The sequence below is a fragment of the Megalops cyprinoides genome, chromosome 8 (assembly GCF_013368585.1).
Source record: "Megalops cyprinoides isolate fMegCyp1 chromosome 8, fMegCyp1.pri, whole genome shotgun sequence".
Taxonomy (NCBI): Eukaryota; Metazoa; Chordata; class Actinopteri; order Elopiformes; family Megalopidae; genus Megalops; species Megalops cyprinoides.
The window spans coordinates 22,885,670-22,906,681 of record NC_050590.1 but is presented as its reverse complement, the minus strand read 5'-3'; the positions used below and the strand labels follow the sequence as shown (position 1 = coordinate 22,906,681).

General features: G+C 38.0%; 1 protein-coding gene across 1 annotated transcript; it reads right to left on the bottom strand.

The window, feature by feature from the left end:
* Window positions 1–2,392: 2,392 nt before the first annotated feature.
* On the bottom strand, window positions 2,393–19,262 carry mdka (midkine a). The gene is made up of 5 exons (XM_036535105.1): window positions 19,145–19,262; window positions 5,042–5,127; window positions 4,639–4,806; window positions 3,788–3,949; window positions 2,393–3,061 (listed from the first exon to the last, which is right to left on the bottom strand). The coding sequence occupies exons 2-5, from the start codon at window positions 5,124–5,126 to the stop codon at window positions 3,033–3,035; spliced, it is 444 nt and encodes a 147-aa protein (XP_036390998.1). The 5' UTR covers window position 5,127; window positions 19,145–19,262; the 3' UTR covers window positions 2,393–3,032.
* Between the last annotated feature and the right edge of the window lie 1,750 nt (window positions 19,263–21,012).

Sequence of the window (21,012 nt, the reverse complement as noted above, 5' to 3'; positions counted from 1 at the left end):
AAATGGTGCAGTTCCAACAGATTTAATGTGAATCCTAAGACATGTCAGTGAATAGCATCCAATCCAATGTACTCAGCTGCACTCAAAATGCGAAATCCCTTAATGCTGGTTTGTTGTGTGTTTTTAGCAAAGCAGGAGCAGTTGCTGAATTTTGAATCCTCAATGTGACAAGTACCGATTATACACACATTCCATGTACACACAATTATATCATCATCAGTGTCAGAAAATGTAAATTGATATTTTTTCATATTTTGAGTATGAGTATTCATGAGTATGTCATCAAAATTTATTGGTTTATTTTGAGGGCCTTTTTGTACTGCTAGATATGTGATAGGTAGTAAACATGTACACTGAAATCTGCTTAATACCCATTCCCTCTGAAAAAACTAACTAACAAACTAACAAATTAAGCGTTTTCTGAACTGTAACTTGGTTCCATGTCACCAGTGTTGCCAAACAGGTGCACAAAAAAACTGTATGCTTATTCATGCATTTTACAGTTAAATATATCAACTAAACTGCATTTTATACATATTTTTATTGCCATAATGTTTCACATTCAGAATTGTACATCCGGTGCATGTTAACTGCAAAACAGTATTTCAAAATGATGTTCATTTTTTCTTAATCTATGATGCTAGAGGATGAAATAAATTAACAGTGCACACAACATTACTGTTAATTCATTGGAAAGGGAGATAATAAGACAGACCACTGCCCTTGTAAATCATACAGGCATTTAGCAGTTTAAAAAAGTTGCAGTTTAAAAAAGGCCTAGGATACAAAGAAAAAGTCTAGCAAGCAAACAGCCAACTGGTTAAAATATGTAGACATTTTAAAAGCAATTTGTACAAAAGTCTCAGCACACAATTGTGCAGTTGGTTTAAGCTTCAGCGGGGCTTGTCATAGTTTGTCCACATCAACTCTGGAGACTCAGCTACAGGGTCCCTGAAACACAGCCAATGATGCAACCAGGAGAAGAGTAGCACTCTAAGCTTCCTAATCCTGGTTACTCTTTACTAACTGGTAGCAGTTTAGACAATTGGTTTTACCTGCGATGTCTCCTAAAATCAGAAGTATGATTGGTTAGGCAGCAAAGCTAGAACTGGCTGTTCTGAGGGTGATAAAGATTTCCCAGTGATACTAAAAAGGTGCATTTAATACTGAAGGTGGCGAGTGGTTTTGGAAAAAAAGAGACATTAAAAAGATTGTGACTTTAAGCAGAGATATATTAATCAGATTCATCTGTTTAATGTGGTATTAAATAGGTAGTACTTCTGCCAGTTTAACCATCTGTACAGCACTTCAATTGTATTTTAAATCCTCATATTAATTAAATACAAAATGAGAAATTTCTCAGTTTTTTGTATTAAAATAAAAATTATAGGAGGTCGATGAAATGACAATAATGCATAGTGATTAGGGAATATGTGATTGTAATCACATATCTTAGGTAAGGCTTAGTTATCATATCTTTAAACTTGGAATTGTATTAGCAAGTATAGCTGTGTAAATGAGTACTATGAAACACCAAAGTTTTTTCAGTTGCGTTGGATAGACATGTCTGATAAGATAAAAGAATATCTCGCAATTTCCCTTCTAAAGCCACATCATATCAGAAATAACAGATATATGTTAAAAATGATAAATTGCAAGTGGTGCACAGAAAAGGAAGAATCTATGATATTTATTCCTGGAACTGCAAGTCCATCAGATATTTTCTCAGATAACTAATACTTTCATTTTCTGTATTTGGCAGGCTGGAAAATCCTTTGAGATGGGAATAATGCTGAGTAAAATCACACTGGAGTTCTAAATGCTACAGACATGGACACAAAATAAACCATTCAGCCCGATGAAATGACATACATAGATACAAAAGGCATTTGACAAAATGAAACATGGAAGTACTTAAAGTCATGGTTACAGTAATTACTTTTTGTAAACCTTTTATTATCAAGAGCAGAATATCCAGTACTAATATTACACTAAGGGTCATGTAAAACGCTTACTAACCCCTCTCTACCAAAATGTAATCCACCTACTATTTTGCCACACTATAACTGCATTGAGGTGAATATAAACACAAATATGGGTTTTACACTTTAGATGTCTACATTTGCTATCTAACCTGTTTTAAATGATACTGAACATGCATTCATACTTTCACTACAGTAATTGTAGTATTATCTCTAGTGCATTGCATTCTCAAGGCTACAGACAAATCACAAAACACATTTTACAAGACAAGATTGTTTAAAGAAGGTTTATTTATTCAGTTGTCATTTTACATTCTGATGACAGCATGTCTGAATGACAAAAATGGTTATGTGAAGGTCTGTGTCCATACAGACCACATACACATAGTCACCTAGACTCATATAGTCTTCCAAAATGACAATTTTTTGCTGAGAAAACCTCATATATTACAATCCCAACAATCTCTACATCACTTGCTACTCACAAAATGTTTTGTAAAAATTCAGATTCTAATATTCCCTTAAGCATTCAAACCCTACATCCTTTATATAAAATACTCGTGTTGCTGTCTATCTTCAGACCAGTAAGAAAATAAGCAATTTATAATTTTAGTAATTGGTGCACATTTCAAATCCACTGAGTAAACCTGTTCAATTCTGTTAATGGCACTAACTGGTAGTTGAAAAGTGAATAAAACTGACTTTCCAATTATAGTTTAACAATTTGGACAAATCTACTTATTTTAAACAGATTTTACAATTTATTCAGTTACAATCAGAGAGCAAGCAGTTCCCCATGACCTTAATATTTGCCTACAGAAAAAACTCAGGCTTTTAAAAATTACTGTACATAAAAACACTGATTTCATAAAAAGTCTTACAAAATGGAATGCTTTTCATTTTTCTTTTGAGAAGGAGGCAGAACTTTTTGTGTATTTGACACCATGAGAATCATCCAAGATGTTTGGCAAAGGAGGAAGTAGAAGCGAAGATTGTGCTGCGGCAGTAAGATGGAGGAGACCCCGTTACCTGGCAATACTCAAGCCCTTTTTAGTTCTCTCTCAGCTTCCCCTTCTTTCCTGTTGAATGGGTCACAAAAGACAGCACATCAGAATTTACTCTAAGAAAAAATACACCAAAAGGCCAATAGCATAGACAAGCCTACCCCTTTTTCTATTAAATGTCTATTTCTGTTAAATGTCAAAAGAAAGCACAACAATATTACCAACACTGACATCTTATCCTAGAAAAGACATTCATTAGTTTTGCCTCCTCTTTAGTGGAATATGAAAAACATGATTCATTTTAGAGATATTATTCAAATGTATTAGACAGAGATCCCTAATATTTTGTGTATCTGAGATTGCAGTATACCAGAAGTGATCAGAAGCCAAAGGTTCCTCATAAACCACTGGTTGAGTCATATTCCTTTTGGTGGTACCATTTGAAATCTACAGCCTTTAAAATCCCCACAACAGTTAGCAGAATGTCAGGCCATGAGAACATTAAGGCAACTCCATATGTTTTGCCATTTGTGAAAGTGACAGTCTAAATCACCATTAACTCAACTGATTGTTAGATACACTTGTTCACAGGCATCAGTTTTAACTAGGTACTGCACAGCTCCTCTGATGTGTGCATCATGTGGATGTGCTGATAATGAAAAACTATCATTCTACCTCCATACTCCTACTACTTTCACTTAGCACATACAATACTAACACCAAAGATCATGTGGCACATACTTTAAAGACGTGCCCATGAATACTGTCTCTACTTTGGGTCTTGAATTAGATTGAACTGACCTTTGGCCTTTGTCTTGGTCTTTGGAGCGCAAGGTTTGGACACGTCAATGGTCGGCTGGCACTCTGCATTGTACAGGGCTTTCTTTAGGGTTCCAGATCTGCTCTTGGTGCCAGTGGCTGCATCACACTCCCCCCAGCTGCCAAACTTGTATTTGCAGTCAGCTGACAAGACAAAAGGCATAACCACAGTTCGTTTTTTGGTCTCCAGTGGTGATTTTTCCATTCCAAGAAACTTTAAATGATTAACACATTGCCAGTACGTAGTTCCTCAAGATTTTTATAGAGATAAATTACTAATCTAATGATGCTGTAATATTAGAAGGTAACTGGAATTTGGAACAAGATGATCAATCAATCAAACCTTTCATTTCAAACCCAGCAAATATAGTGACGCAATCAGTAGCTCAGTACCTCTCATTAATAGCACAGACTAAATTAGCTAAATTTAGTGATGGCCTTACAATTTCAAATTTAATCCAGCTCTCAGAATATATTGTAAATAGTTTAATATTGTACTGTGGAATGAAATCTTCCAGGTGTTTAACTCCAAAATATTATTCTCATTACAATTCATGCAGTATGGAGCCACTTGGCAGAGAGATGCAAACTTGAATATTAAGCCACTAAACTGAAATGCAGCCACAAAAGACAATATGAGGAGCCAGACAAGGTGGAATAAAAACCCGGGTAAAGTAGTGTATCCTGTTGAGATGTAGCATGCCACTGTGCATGATAATGTAACATGTGGCAGTTCATACAAAATTCACTTTCACAAGATGCTACTGAGACAGACTTGCTCCTAAAAATGCTCCTAACTCTTCATTGTTTATGTCTTGAAAACCAGTTCTTACCACCAAATTGCTTCTTCCAATTACAGGGCACTTTGCACTTGAGCTTCTTGGTCTGGCCATTGCAGGTGCCCTCTCGGACACCAGCTCCACAGTCTCCACTGTTGGGCACACAGTTGCCATAGCGCCACTCTGTGCAGTCTGAGGCCCCCTTAGAACCTTTTCCCTTCTCTGAAGTGATACAAAATGCCAAAGAGTTAGATAACATGTGGGAAATCCACCTATGGCTCTGGCATAAAAATGATAATTCAGGGATACTCATGTGGACATAGGAGAAAAAGACATGTAGAAGCTAATGCAGAAACAAAAATGACATACATGTGTGTGTTTGTGTGTGTGTGTGTGTGTGTATGTGTGAAATATACTTAACATTAACAGAGTTGAGGTTCATTAAAATGTCCCGTACCATTTTTCTTGTTTTTGCCAGCTTCTGTAGTTGTTATCATCAAGGCCACCAGCAGCACAATGGTCACAGAGAACAGACCCCGCATTCTGAGAGAGAGATAATCAACTTGTAAATTTTGAAGTGTGACCTGTGATGTCAGAGTGATTACTGAATTCTGTGCTCCAGTACACAGCTGTTTACACACCAAGACTTCACCAGAGTATACCTGAATCATTCAATTTTTTACCTGCACAATATGATACATTCAAACAATTGTGCATACACACACTACCTGAGTGGATGTAACTGAAATTTAAGAGAATGACTTGAGGGGAATGGAAAGCACCCAAATAAAGACAGAGGTGAACATATGGGAAGAATACATTACAAACCACAAGTTAGGAATAGTCACTTGTGTGGAGTAAAGGGGGCATCCAATACATGGTAAAACACTTGTTTGCAATTTGCAGACCATTTTCCTGCATTCCATTCCAACTTCAGAAATTTATGATGCAGAATTTTGATATTCATGCCACCACATTGCATATTATGATAGGCTTATGGAACATATTACAAAAGCAGGACCTGAACCATTCTCTTCATCGAACATCAAAACATCTGCATTCAACAGCTGAGCAAGGGGGATCCGCCATCTCTCATTCCTGGAGCAAGACTTTAAACCTGGGATGGCATGGTCTCCTTTTAACAGCACAAACACTGAAAGAGGAAGGTGACTAGCTCAGGATGTGGCATTGTGTATATGAAATATAATCCTGCAAAAATACTTTTTTCTGAGATTTTACATCTTAAATCACTAACCCTCTTCTCATTAGTACTCCTAGCACTGTGAAATATGGCTTGTATGACTTTATTATATAGCACAAAACATCATTTGGATCAAGGAGTAAGGACTATATTTATTCAAAAAAGTCTTCAAACACTGCTGTTGTCAAGAACCCTTACTGTAGCAGATAGCCATATTGAAAAGGTGTCCATCTGTTTTTATAGCTGACTTAACAGAAGTTTTGATTGATTGATTAAAGTTGATTTGAGATCCTGTCATTTAGCAATTCATGTTGTTAACAATTTCTTAAAATGTTATTGATCACTTAAATATATTGTTTTGACTCATCTCATGCACACACGCTATACTACATTTTCTTTTATTTTTTTGGCACTGCCCCCATCCCATCTAAAGGGTGTGTTTTGCCATCTCCCCAGGAACTGTCTGTATTGGCTCTTTGCTCGTTCAGCACTGGGATTTTCTTTCTTTTTGTTGTTGGTGTTGGGATGCTGAACAAACTCAAACACTGGAGACCTGGCATCAGCCTGAGGAGCTGGGCAGAGCTGCACCAGCAGGTTGCCAGCAAACAGGCCTTCTGAAAGCAGGCTCCTCCAGGGCCTGCTTCCCTGGTGAGTTCCTAGTTAACCTGTTGCACCACCTGGGGATTGTGAGCCATCAACCTCAGAGCTGTGCCTTTTATGTTGTTTTGGTTTTCACTCTTTTATTTACTTTATCTCTCTTTTCCGCATTCACGCACTAACACCTGCACTACACAAACACACCATTAGGACTTATACCTCACATAGGCCAGGCTACATGGCCAGGCTGGAATAGGTCATAATATAAACAGACCCCAGTGATTTCGCTTGGCTGTAAACTGTAAACTTTTTTTCTAGTACACATGCAGTAACATGCATCAGATCATCATTCAAAACAACATGAATGTTTCATTCATTCCGACAGGAAATAAAATGACTTACAGTCAGTTAGAACTGACAAAATATCAGCAAACATCAGCAAATAGTTAAGTAGCTTGTATGGTTCAGGACAGCCACATTCACATGCGTTAAGGGCTCATATTATGATCGGACAAAAACTGACTTGTTGCAGGGAGTTGGACATCAAGCATCCATTCTCCGTGGTGAACTGAATTGCTCATTTTCACCATGAATATTGTGAAGTAAGCAACAAAACAGACAATTTTAGCTTTGAAGGGCACCATGCTGCATTAGTAGTCAATGTAACGATCAGGACATTGAGCTGAACTCAGCTCAACATACGGCACAGACTGACATAGCTTTACTGTGATCAGCAAAACTGCATGACACCCTCCTGAACAGTGTTAATTATTTATACTACTGTCTGTGTGGACCATCCAACAAAATGGAAAATGGGAATCATGGTTATCTCTGAGCCCCAGGGAGAGGATGTTTACATAACTCTTTCCTGTGGATCCATCAGGAAATAGTGAGGCAGGATCCATCAAGAAGTAAGTGACTAAAGGTGTCATTCAAATAGTCCCCATTTGTACACATCATTCTTAGCCAGCACTTCCTGAGTCCCTATCAGACACTTCATAAAGTACAAAAACTCATTCCTAATATGCTCATGTAGTTGCAGTGGCTCACTGATGTGGGCATTATTTTGCCACTAATTTGGACTTTGCATCCGGAGTGACCATCAGTTTTTGACAGCAGCTTGGAACTGCCATGGTGGAACTGCCATGGTAAATCTTCCTCCCACTGTGAAACGAGCAACAACCATATTGTGGAGTTAAATGGAATTTACCTGGCAGGAAGCCATTTTTCCAGCAAGCACTATGGAAACAGCACACATCAACATTGTGAAAGCTATGGGACTCCCGCTTGCAAAGACCAAATATTATTATACATTAGAGTGTAATTATTTAAAAGAACCCAGAATTATCAATATTCACCATTTCAGGAAAAAATAAGAGCTGAACAGGAACTTTTCATCAGACTACTGAGTGTTGTATTGCAGGGAAATGCTACTGCCAATCCCTGTCGAGGGAACCAGTCTTGCAGTGAGGGAGTGAGAGGGCAAGGGACCACTGACCATTTCTAGGGCTGCTTCCTGCAGTCGCAGCCAAAAAAAGGAGGCAGCTTAAACCTTTTTGAATGAAAACATCTTTCATGAAGAGCAGAAATTCATTGTGTATCTACGCTAAAATAATTTTGCTTCAAATTTATCTGTGATTCGATGCTGGATGAATTATTTTCTTCCTTTTGGAACCTAAATTGGTGTGGTATTAAAATTAGGGATGCACCGATTTATCGGCATTACATTGGTATCAGCCGATATTCGCCTCGTTGACTGCCATTGGTCTATCGGCAAACAAGATGGCATTCACCGATGGCAGTGGCCAATGTTTATCTGTTGTGTTGATTCAATTTTGCGCTGGCTAAATGTTGTGTTGGTTATTTGCGGTCTGACTCGGACAACAGTAGCATACCCAGCTGCAGATTTGGAGAAGATCCAATAGGTGGTACTATAATTAGCCTTATTCACAAGGTGGCCATTTTACTCTTACATCATGCTCAGGGTGGAAGCAGGGTAACTCTTCAGTCAGCAACTATGGCAAAGTGGACCAGAAGTGTGATGTGTGCCTGTATCTACCTTTTGAAGAAATAAAACAAAAATGGCCAGATGGGTCAGCAAAGATCCCTAAAAGAATTCAAAAGAAATATAGTTGCTGGATTTAAAGTTGTATCCACTAATGAATGAATGACCTGGCCCACTTAACGCTAACTAGTTAGCTAACTAACGTGCTAGCTAACTAGCAAACGGTACTGAAGATCAGAAATCAATATGTTGGCTTGCGGTACGAATGTTAAAATTAACTATTTGTTCATAAGAGACATGATGACGCTGTATTGGTTTGATAGCTCGCAAAATGCATGAAAGCCAAATTATCTAGCTAGCTAGCTACTTGCACATTCAACTGAAAAGTACAAACACCACCTTGCAAAGACAAATCTAGCTAGCTAACTAGCTACAATACAAACAAAACAATAAACATAACTAGCTAGTTACTATCACATTATCCTGACAAATACAAATATCACCTTGCAAACACATAGCTAGCTAGCTACAATAAAAACAACACAGAAAGCTAGATAGCTTTCTAGCTAATTATGGCTTTCACGCACTTTGCTCAGCTGTCATATTACTAGGAGCTTGCTGAAAGACTTTCGAACAGTTCAGTTATTTTTTATAATGAAGATTTCTTTGTTTCCCTGGCACAAAAGGGGAAATAAATAACAACAAAAACAAAATAAACAAACAAACAAAAACATCAGTATCGGCATTGGCTATCGAACAAATTGTTATTGTAAACACCCGTATCAGTACCAGCCCAGAATTTCACAATCGGTGCATCCCTAATGGAAATGCTTGGCAGTTCGTTACTGTCCAGAGCCCAATTGCTCCTTTCTAAAGAGAGGGCACTGCAGAGGATTAGTATATAACATATGTGCAAATCCTGCCATTTATCTTCTGTTGCCAAATTTAAAAGCATTGCCACAACACTGAGACCAAGAGGAAAGGGAAAAGGAAGGCACAACCCTATTATCTGAGGGGATATTAGGGAAAACTTTTTACCAGACTTTTTGCCATGTTTTTACTCGACAGACACTGTGACACAGGCAGATTAAATTTCTTATCCTTTAAACTGTACCAAAGCAGTCCCTACCCATCTCTCTATGCCTTGGGCCTTTACTAAAGCAATATGCACTATGCATTATTACAGGAGAAGTGCATGGTTCATTTATCTGCTTTAAACCAAAATGAATTTAAAAAGCAGGTGTGTTCCCGCTTATTGGCTGTCTCTTAAAAATCCCCTTCATCCAAAAAGACTGTTTTTCATTTCATATAGAAAACAGTACTGAACCTGACATCCTACTCAACTACAGAAAGTAGATTTAAATACACATTACTAAACCACTGCATTCATCACGTTTTCTGAAAAAAAAAGAAAAGCTGCATTTCATACCAGTTACGATGTAGGTCAGCATTACATGACACTGATAGAATTATGCCAAGACGAAGCTGCATCCCAGTCACCTTTCCCATTCATCCTGCTCTAAGAATGCTCCTCAGCACTGCTGCTTTCCAGGCACACTGTAACAACCTGCTAGATGGCCTCACTTCTTCACAGCACATGCAACGCCTAAATGAAATTAAAATACATTTTATTATTTTGCTTTCAATAAAGTCTGATTTTTCCTTCCTCCTTTCTTTCCTCCTTTCCAAAGTTAAGATTTCAGAAATATGTTTAAGTACCCTATGTCTATGTTATTTTTTATTTATATTTGCTGGTCTCATCCAATAATTATCAAAAAATATTAGTGTTACCATTTGGAGGCAATTTTTATGAATGAAAAACAAATCAACATGTAACATTTTCAGATCGATCTACGTGGCAGGCGCCATTACATAAAGCACAGTGCATCACACCTAGCTCTTCAGACAGATCATGCCTAGCTTGTCAGACAAGTCAAATTTATTGGCCTCTGCTAAGCCAAAATAACCAGAGGCATCCCTGAGGTAGCTGCCCCATCTGCACACATTACAGCAGGCTCATGCTTTGAACTTTCCCTGCCTGTGGGCAGCCACTACATCTCATGGAAAGGTCACCAACAGGGGACAAATCAACTCCCCTAGTATGGCTCCTCCTGAAAAGCAATCAAATTCCCTGGAAAAGTTCCATTCCCTCAACCAGAACATTAATTCTGTGTCTGCACTATGGCCTTTACCTGAGATCAGGCCATTCTTTCAGCTGTTCAAAGGCTGTTCCTGTGTGTTTACCATATTGGGAGACATTTTGGCTGGAATGCCTGAGTGCTACGTCACTGAGGTGTCACATGCTTACTGGACAACTTTACTGTCAGTGATGAAGGACTTGTCGTTTGTTTGACCACTTTTCAACCAGAATGCACAGCCAGTTAAAGCCTCGAGCCAACAAAGCCAGTCTGTAAGGCTAATGGAGTGCACACTTAATGTTCTCTTTAAAGTGGTCCATAAAACAATCTATTTACTTACTAAATCTCACTACCCTGCACCAAATGTAATTAAGCGTCAGCAGATCAGCTCAGCGTGACTTAACACTCCCAATTCCCAAAGTCTCTTTCTCTCTCCACATCTTCTGTTATTCAAAAATGGATGAGTCCCATTTCAGAAAGAGGTGGGGAGTTTTCTTTTTCCTGCACCATCCTGCAGTGGTAATAGCATTTTTTACCCAGTAATAAAAATTAGGGCTTTTCAGGGCAAGGCTATTGTCTTGTCAGGAACAGCACTCAGCAGGCCTCATCTCACCCACCAAGACCGACTGAGAGTGAGGCCTCGTGTTCCCTAAAAAGCCTTTATTGCTCTCTGTGAGGAATACAGATTCCTTGGTTCAAAATGTGGCCTTTTCTTGCCTCCTTTGATTTCTTTTTAAAAGCTCAACAACAGAGATCCCATGCCGTGCTTTAGAAGCAAGCCCTTCTTCTTTTCCAGCTGAATGTAAACTTATTTGCATATGTAGACAAAAAACTCTAAAGATTTGAAAAAAAAAAACTTAAATGCTCCTTTTGTGAGGCAAGAGAGTATATTTTGAAAACTTCCTGCTGTAACTCAATGTTCACAGTCAAGCCTTCCATGAATACAACATTGGATGAGAGTCTTAACACTTGTAGCACAATTTTACAAATTACAATGTAAATTCTGAAGAAAGATTATTAATGAATCAAGGTGCTTTATTCTCCACCTAGTATCTCAGTGCTGTGCGGTGATGAAAAAAGTCTTCCTTCCTAATATGACATTATTTTTAAAAATATGTTTATATGAGGTAGACATCCAAAGAAAGAAAGAAGAAAGGGTATTTCTATTATACCACAGACTTCACATCCATTGTTCTCATTGAAAATTACAGGACACTGATAAATTGAAGCCCAAATGAAAGTTGGCTGACCAGTGTTTAGCCAGTGTGTCATCAAATAGCCGTATCTACACAGATTTCCACCATCATGCCTTATGACTAGTCTGCCTAGGACACCATACTGTAGTGTTGATGTACATTTAACCCACTGCTGAGAGCAACCTATCAGAACCTGTGAGGTGCCAAAATGCCTGTGTGATACGGGTCAAACTCCAGAAGTGATATCCACTGAAAAATTCTTTCTTCCCAGGGAATTTGGCAGCTCTCCGTTTTCCCTTCAGAGAAACAAACCCCCTGCTGGGTTGCAGAGAGCTCTGGGCTAAACACAACCTGGATTCAGCCTTGTCCTTCAGGGGAAAAAATGTGGGGTTCAAACAAGAATGTAATGTTGATAACCACTGAGCAGATAGCAAGTACTGGCTGGAGAGGCAACACCAACACAGACTCTTCTTCATGGAAGATGCAAATACTAAAAGCCCCTCAACTTCAATCTGGTCTATTTTTTTCTGGGGTACCTAGAAATGTCAGTACTGAGCCTGGTATTGTTTCACTGCCAGTGACCTTTATTTCCTTGTCCAACTAAGTATACTCAGAAGATCAATTAGCACTTCTGCTACAGAACAACATGTTTCCAAATCACTGTTAAAAGCCATGCTAGCTTTTAGAGCATGCCCAGCAAGATCACATTTACATGAAAGAGCATGAAATCATGCATTTACTGCACAAAGGCACGCTGCTCATCTTCTCAGAGAATGCAGTGACCGAAAATATGGAACACCCACTCTGAGGGAGTCCTAGGGGCATGAGTCCTAACAGATCCTGACAAAGGTCCCAATAGCATCCCTATTTAATTCAGGGATTGGCAGTTTCTTAAGAGCAAGCATCAGCACTTAATCATAAATAAACTGTATACATGTTTCAGACCTGCTTTAAAATGCACAAAATGATGCAGATCTACTTTAATGACAAATCTAATTTTTGAGGACAATTGATTGAACTCTATTCCAGTTCTAAACATAAGTCTGTAAAAGTAAAGTATAAAACCTTCCCCTCTGAAGACTTCATCAAAACTATTTTCAAGCACCTGAGCTGACATTATTCCTCCTCCCTTCATTCATAATTAATTTCAAGAAGCTGAAGAGGTTCCCTTGAAACATTGACATGAGGCCTCTAATTGACATATGACTTGATACTTCTATAATTCTGCTTCTACTTTGACCACACAGGATACATCTGTACAACTCCAGAAGTCAAGTGCATACATTTTTTGAACCATGGTGTGCAGATCTGGTCTTTCTATTGCCATTGATGAGTCAAGAGTGAGCATAGCATATGGATTAGTGCCACGGCTATAGATCAGCCTCTGAACCACTGGACATGTGACTGCAGGCACTGTGGCACTGGCAGACAAGGGAGCATCCTTTCAGCAGCAGCACCAGCAGCAGAGATAGGAACACCCAAATGGGAGGATAGAAATTCTTCCTGATATAATTGCAACTGTAAATGATCAATGCCTCTGCAAATTCAAATCAAGTACATTGTCACCAGTGTTGGGCAGTAGCGTCGCTACAAGTAGCAGCGTTACTAGTTTAACTACATTTCTCAGTAGCGTGGTGGTAAGGTCGCTGTTTTCTGAATTGTATTCATTTTATTGATGAAGTAGTGCGGTAGCGTCCACACAAGCTACATTTTCCCCAGCATTTCTGAAGCTCAAGCACAGCGGATCTTTCGAGAACCCTCTTTGGATCTTTCTGCTGCGGTCTGAAATAAAACAAGGACCAGTACGTGACACCACCACCATACACGGACCTAGCCCCAGAAGCTCAGAAGCACCTCCATATGACATCACGTGACATCACGTACCAATCCTTGGGATGATGCCTACGACAGGGGAGTAGGGGAATACAGACATTAGGGATGGTAAGACTCACTGATTTGCATCAGTGCACCGGCATAAAAGTTCATGATGCGATTGCCCTGATTAAAAAAGTGTGCACTGGATACAATTTGGGATGAACCCGGGATGCATCGTTTCTAACATCTTTGCATTGGTAAAATCCGATTTATTTATATATAATTATTAGTAGAGGCCCTATGCCTTTATTATTTAAAAATGTGACCAATACTTTTATATTTAGATTAATTCCTCCTCTCTAAACTGTTTCTCAAACGCGCTCTCTCTCATCTCCACTGCTATCAGTGGCCAATTCTCGTGAAGTCTATCGGTCATTCTTGCACGAGTTCGAGGTGTGTCCGGGCAAGTCACAGAATATCATGGAGGAGAAAGAGTCACATGTTCCACCGAATTACTACAAATCAAATGTTTGGCGACACTTCGGATTTTTCAAGAGATACAGACAATTTGACAAGACACATGCAATTTGCAAAATATGCCATGCCGCTATAACGTACACAGGCAGAACTACTAACTTACGTCAAAAAGAAACAGCATAAATGAGATGCTTACTGAGTTGCAGCACTAGAGAGACAAATATGTTAAGTAATAATGGCACTTTTTTAGTTAATTTATGATTTGCTGTCTGCTTAAGAAGAACCAATGAAATAAAATTAAACTATCTGTACCGTATTGAATTGCATAGCATCATATTCTTTTGCATTGCATTGTATCGAGTTGAATTGCATTGTGTTGAATCAAATCAACGTAAAATCGCACTGCATCACAATAGGGGTGAATCGTATCGTATGGCATTAGTAGTTACTTCATATGTATCTTTAATGTATCGGATCGTTGTCAATGCATCGAGATGTGTATCGCATCGGCCTCAGTGATGGAGATGCACATCCCTAACAGACATACGATCTTGAGTTTACTTGGTGGAAAGATGGCAGGGGAGGGAGCCTGTAACACTGAGGACGGAGAGGCCGTACCTTGACAAATACATGTGGTTAACTGAACTCGACACTTTTTTGTTATTATGTGGAGCACATGTTTTTTTGTTTTTTTTAATTTGTTTTTGTTGCCAAATTGGTTTTGGAGCAGTGAGAGTAACCATCACCAGTTATTGTTTAATAGACAATTGAACTGAACATTTTTTTTTTACCTGCGTATCTGTTTGACTGACAGTTATATTGATCACTGACATAGCATTGACTTGGCATGAAGTTGGTTTGGCTTAGCTTGCTACATTTCTCCGGGGGTAGCTTCAGTATAGTGAAGCTTCATTTAATGTAGAGTAACTTGGTAGCTTAGCTCACTACACATTCCAAGTAGCTTGCCCAACACTGATTGTCACTACTATATTTTACCCCAACTAAATAACAGGCCTGATACAATGAAATGATAATGATATCTGTTGGGTGGAAGTTACAGTAACACTGGAACAGGCTAAATTTCCTTTGTTGGCTGCTTAGAAGAGGAATGTTCATTTAACCTCTAATTATCTCCAAACATTCAAACTCATAATCCATTATTAGAAAAGGATTTCAAAAGTATATATCTCAAATGAAAAACAAAACACTGCTTTCAAACAAACAATCCCATAACATACATTGGATTTCACTCAGCATGTTGTTGTTCTTTTACATTTCCATGAAATTACTGTATTTTACAAACCAAAATTAAATAACAATTGCCTGCCGTGGACCAAGCTGGGTGATCAGCAGCGGCTAGCTATCTATGACAAGAAGAATGTAGATTTGGTACAAGTGTCAATTGTGGGGTTTGAACAACCTCTACACCCTAGTCCTGATGGCATGCGATCTAAAGTGACTCTTTCTCTTGAAAAAGCACAGGTAACACTGTTCACTTGCTAGCTAGATACATGAAGATAGCCATGAAGATGATGCAAGCCTCTATCGTTTCTGTAGTTTGTTAGGCAACCATCAAGCTAGTTGAAGTATGTTAGCAAGATTAATTGGTGTAAAATATGCATAATGACCATAATAATAATAGCTAGCAAATCATTACTAATATTTTGCACATTGTACTCCACTTAAGAATAACATCTATCCAGAAGTTTTTTTTTTTTTTTCCCTTGAATTGAAAATGAGAATTGTGTGTAGCCCAATTACTCAACATGGAACAAAACATTTATAACATTTTATGTCATCCTTTGTTAAATAAAATTAAAAATGTTATTCCCTTAATCATTTTTGAGTATTTCTGTGGTAATAAAAGTCACCTCAATCACTGGTACCTTGCCATTTTGAATTGTTTTTTCCCATCTCCCTCATCTCCACCTTAGCTGGTCTCTCTATCTCTTTCCATAATGTAGAGTGTGAAATGTAAAATATCTCAACTGCATCATTTGGTTTTAGGATTACTGGAAGTTGCTTCCTTTGTTTGTCATGTTGCCTGGTATCAAGGCAATTAGCTAGATTGTACAATATTTTCTCCAAGCTGCTGTAGATGCTTGGGTAATTAATGAGACACATGATTCACTGTCTCCAAATTCTAAAAGGCTATTCTTCCACTCGCAATACTTTATTGCACTCAACTGAGTATTTAACTGCATGTTCAGTGAGCCCAAAATAATTGTAAGAAGAAAGCCTACTCCCAAGTGAAGAGTTTAAACAGCTTTAGTAAAGGCACCTGTTCTAGTGTATTTGATCACTCCATATGGCAGATGAACGATACACCAGTATTTTACACACTTCATTCACATATCTTTTATTCATATACACTTTGATAAATATAATTATATAATATATTGGAGTTAAAGCACTATCCGCAATAAAGCAGATCTCCACATTGTTAGCTAGCTCTAGCAACCTGGCTAAATCTAAACTTCCATTGTAATTTAATTTACGTTATGTGTGGATCAGATGTGCCTTTTCTGTAACTGTAAAATCACACAAAGGTGCATAGAAAATAGTAGAATATACCAACAGCTTTTCTGTTTTCTTACATATGTGAAAAAATCTGCCCAACATAGCAAGAGTAACCATGGATGGATAAATGGATAAATCGATTAATCTGAATATTGGTTCTGGTGGAGGAAAACGGAGTTCTGCCAGACAGAACTCAGAAGTACACACAGCCTTTCAATGCAATCAATAGCTAACAGAACAGCTGTGTTGTTCCCAAGCTGTTCTTTCTCAACTTAAACTATTATCTTGCCTTGAGCCCCACCTGCAAAACTAAGAGACCCTCATTTACCTACTGTTGTATGGATACTGCACTGTTGGAGGATTGTATCTGTACTGTTAAGATGTCTACCTCTTCACACCTTTTTTAATGCCAAATGGATGCCACCTGATCACCTTTAACTGTACTAAATTGTGGTACTGACTAGTCACGATCTTAAAAGCCCAAAAAGTATTACTTTTCATTTGGTTGGCAGGGGGTTGGGTACTGGGGACATACAAACACAAGCAGGGGGATAGGTCTTGGGGAGTGGAGAGAAACAAGCTGTTGTTGTGGGACCTTTTCCATTCTAGTCATGTGACCCCAGCAAGTTTTTATCAGCTCATTCAGTCTGAGGTAAGAAAAATGTAAAGAACTTTTATAGTAGAGTTTTATAGTATAGTATTTTAACACACAAAACTATTCAGGAACCTTCTCAAAGCAAAGACTGCAGTGTTTGAGGAGCATGTCTTTTCCAAAATTAGATGGTTTACAAAGGGATTGATTGTGTCTCTTCACTAGAGAATAATGTCTTTAATCTGAACTGACAATGTCCACATAAACGTTTGGGGAATTTAAATAGCTGGATTACAATAATGCTGGGAGTGAGATTTCTATGCTGATCTTTCTGTCAATCACAAATACTAAACTAGAGAGTAGGTTTAGATAGCAAATTATCCATATTAGGTTTTGTGTTGATAATGAAACTCACGGGAGTATGCTTGCATCAGAATGATCAGAAAGACCAAATGAAACAGTGCACTTTTAATTACCCAAAAAGTTCAATAAACTGTTCAAACACTAATAAACATAGTATCTCCACATTTACATCCCTGACAGTTGACACCATGGTAAATGACTTTAAATAGCTATTTCCTTGTGTTATATTTGGATATCTTGCCATATAGTGAACAGGTGGTGTACATACCTGAAATGCCCTTTGTGACCATAATGACTGCTGATGAAGGTAAGGGTGTTTTACAATGTAAAAGGTGTAACACGTTTACATTAAGGTGATCGGATCTCTTTTTACCCTGAAAACATTACTATGAATGGGATATAAAAGTATGTAGGCTATATATTTCACATTCGCGCGAAGTAACAAATAAATTCTGTCTATATAATTACTAATTATATGGTTTTGAGACGCATAAAGCACATGGTAAGAATCCAGGACATTCAATACCACCAGATTACTGTAGCATGCGGCACTTATACCTCTGTGCCCTACCCATGAAACGTTGAACTGTATTTAATTTTACACAAGTTTACCGCCGTTCCTTCAAACAGAAAGGAAGAATGGCGACCCTAACGAAATGTACTTTGTCGTATTTCTAAGTGGAGACAAGCATGAACGAGAACGATAATCAGGCAGACGAACTTACAAAGTGTGTGTGTGTGTGTGTGTGTGTGTGTGTGTGAGAGAGAGAGAGAGAGAGAGAGAGAGAGAGAGAGAGAGAGAGAGAGAGAGAGAGAGAGAGACCGCGTAAGTATCGAATTGAATATGAACATTAGCCTACACACATTTCTAGCCGTTTAAAAATACGCCGGGTATCTCCCATTAATTAAAAAAACTTTGTTGTTGTTGTTGTTTTGGTATTTATCTTGTTATTCCTTCATAGACTGCATAGACTTTTCAAAGAATCTGAATCCGCTGGGAATCAAGTGAATGTTTTAAGGACAACAGAGGAAAATCAGTTTACAGCGAGTTTAGTTTAAAAGTGTCTTACCGTTTAATACAGTGCTTCTCATTAAAAGAATGAAGCCGGGGTATTTAACAATCACATCCTACTGTCCTAAACTGGAAATCTGAGGAGTTGGGAGTTGAGTGCGCTATTGTCCATCGTGTTACTTTCAACAGATGGAAGTTGTAATTTGCAAGACAATATATATCGCGATGCATTCTTCCATAATGAATCTAAGACATTTTCGACAGATTGTCACTATCAGCGAAGTGCTTGCTACTGTGCTATGAAGTTGGAGCTGCATGTTTAGCGCGACGCATCTTCACTCAAACTTTGTTTTGCCGAATCAAAGGTGAAAACAAGAGGTGTATAATCAAATTTTGTAGGAAAAAAATTCTGTTGAATATGCCGGTTCAAGAAATGTAACTGCATTGCGTGTTGAGTTGCTGTATACTATGTGTGAAAATGTTAAAATAAAACACCAGTTTTAAAATGCTATTCAGAATTTACGACTGTAACGTTTTTCTAAAATTAAAGTTACCCGGTATACTTTCTGTATATGCAATTTAATGTTAGACAATAAAACAAAGTTGTCTCTCCTAAATATCCTAAATGATCTTTTCCAACTTACTTGGCTGATCGTATTTTTCACGTATAGTTCAAGTTCTTGCTCCAAGCCACTTGCGCTTTCAGTCTGTCCTCTCCAGCACTCCAAGACTGCTTTCTCTTATCTGTTAGCCCGTTCTTTGTTTCTCAGAACTAGTTTGAGCTGGTCACATATGGGCAACATTTAAATTAACCACCCGGTGACATCATGCGCCCACGTGATGATAACTTTAAACCGTCTAAAATAAACAATTTAATTACGACCCGAATATGAAAAAACATTGTGTTTAAATTTATACAGTAATAATTTAATTTCCTTGAAAAGTTGCTTTGTACTAATAAGTGTTGTTAACAGTGTGTGCATTTATCATTTCTTGGGGAAAAACCTCATTCCTTTGTGTTCACCAAACCTGAGAATTTTACAGATTACATCTGAAATTGTTACTTTCCATTCCAAGTGTTACTTTCCCACTGGCTAATCCTAACAACAACAGATTAAGTGCATCTTGGATATGTAATCAAAAAGGGTATATAGAAAATCTTAATGAACTTCATTCTGTGATGGTTGTGATATACTTCATTCAAAATGCTTCCGCCTACAAATATTTGTAATTGCACCTTTCTGCGTTTGTTTGTTCAGATCTGTGGACTGCTTGACAGGTCAACGGTAAGTATTTAATGATGCTCTTCATATGAGAGTTGTTTATATGACCAAATAATTATCCTTAGTGGTTATATCACGAGAGCTGCATGCACTCAGTTCCACCATCTACTGTGGATCCCAGAATAATTAAGAACTCACTGCAACTGATGTTTTATGCAAACATGTTTTCCTTCTCCCAGACATCATTTTATTCAACAAAACACAAGGGAGATATTTTCCCTGAAATTTAACATGCCGTACAGCATAGTTTTATTACATTCCAGGGTGCTCAACCAGTGTTAACCTCTATCTCTCTAATCACAATACAACCACTGCATATCTTCCCAGTAGATTTTTATTCCATGACACAAGCTTTAAACAGTATTTGCCAGGGAAAAGTAATGTACAGTAAAGTAAATCCTTCTAATACCAATTTAACATGGCTAAGAAATGATACATCAGTTCAATAAGATAATATGATACCTCTTCTGCTGTGGTACACTCACAGCACACAAACACTCTTATGCTCACGTCTTGCGTTGAGTCACTAGTTTTGTGTTGCAGAGGGCTGACTTTGTGCAAGTTCTACCATACATTTAAATAGCACCAAATTAGATGTAAAAACTTCACATTCACATGATCTACATCATTTGCCATGACAAGCAATGCAATTCACATGCTAAAGGTAAACAGAATGGATGGAAAATATGTCATAGGTCAGTGATCAACAGGAATATCCTATGTGCTTATAATGTTTGTCATCTCTGCCTAAGGTTTGATCTATTGTACTGACTGTAAGGCTCCACAGTCGCTGAGTATTATTGACCTGTGTCAACTCAAGCAAACTCTCTGGGAAAAGCCCTCTACAAATCAACCCATTTACCTGGAACCAGCCAGAACTGCCAATTCTCGGGGACTAATTACTATTTTTAACAGTGCTAGATGTGCCAGGGCATAAGGACCAATGGTACGTTCCTGAAGCCACTCCAAGTCTAAGCAGGGAACAAAATAAACAGTCCAAAGCAGCTTTTATGGTATTTTTACTTTGATCTTTGCACTCCAGGTAACGTAAAAAGTTTGGGTCAGATTTTGTCCATACTAAAGGTCTACACTCTACAAACAGATGTATTCCAATGGTAAAAAGGTAAAAATGGTGGTAGAGGTTTAATTTTATAATTAATCTAGAATCTTATTAAGTATTTAATAAAAAAAAGATTCATTTACAAAATGACATGATACAAGATACAGCC

Coding starts and splice junctions, on each gene's coding strand:
- mdka (XM_036535105.1), bottom strand. CDS start 5,126: ATGCGGGGTCTGTTCTCTGTGACCATTGTGCTGCTGGTGGCCTTGATG. Junction 4,807..5,041: donor TGGCAAAAACAAGAAAAATG/GTACGGGACATT, acceptor GTATCACTTCAG/AGAAGGGAAAAGGTTCTAAG. Junction 3,062..3,787: donor GACCAAGACAAAGGCCAAAG/GTCAGTTCAATC, acceptor CCCATTCAACAG/GAAAGAAGGGGAAGCTGAGA.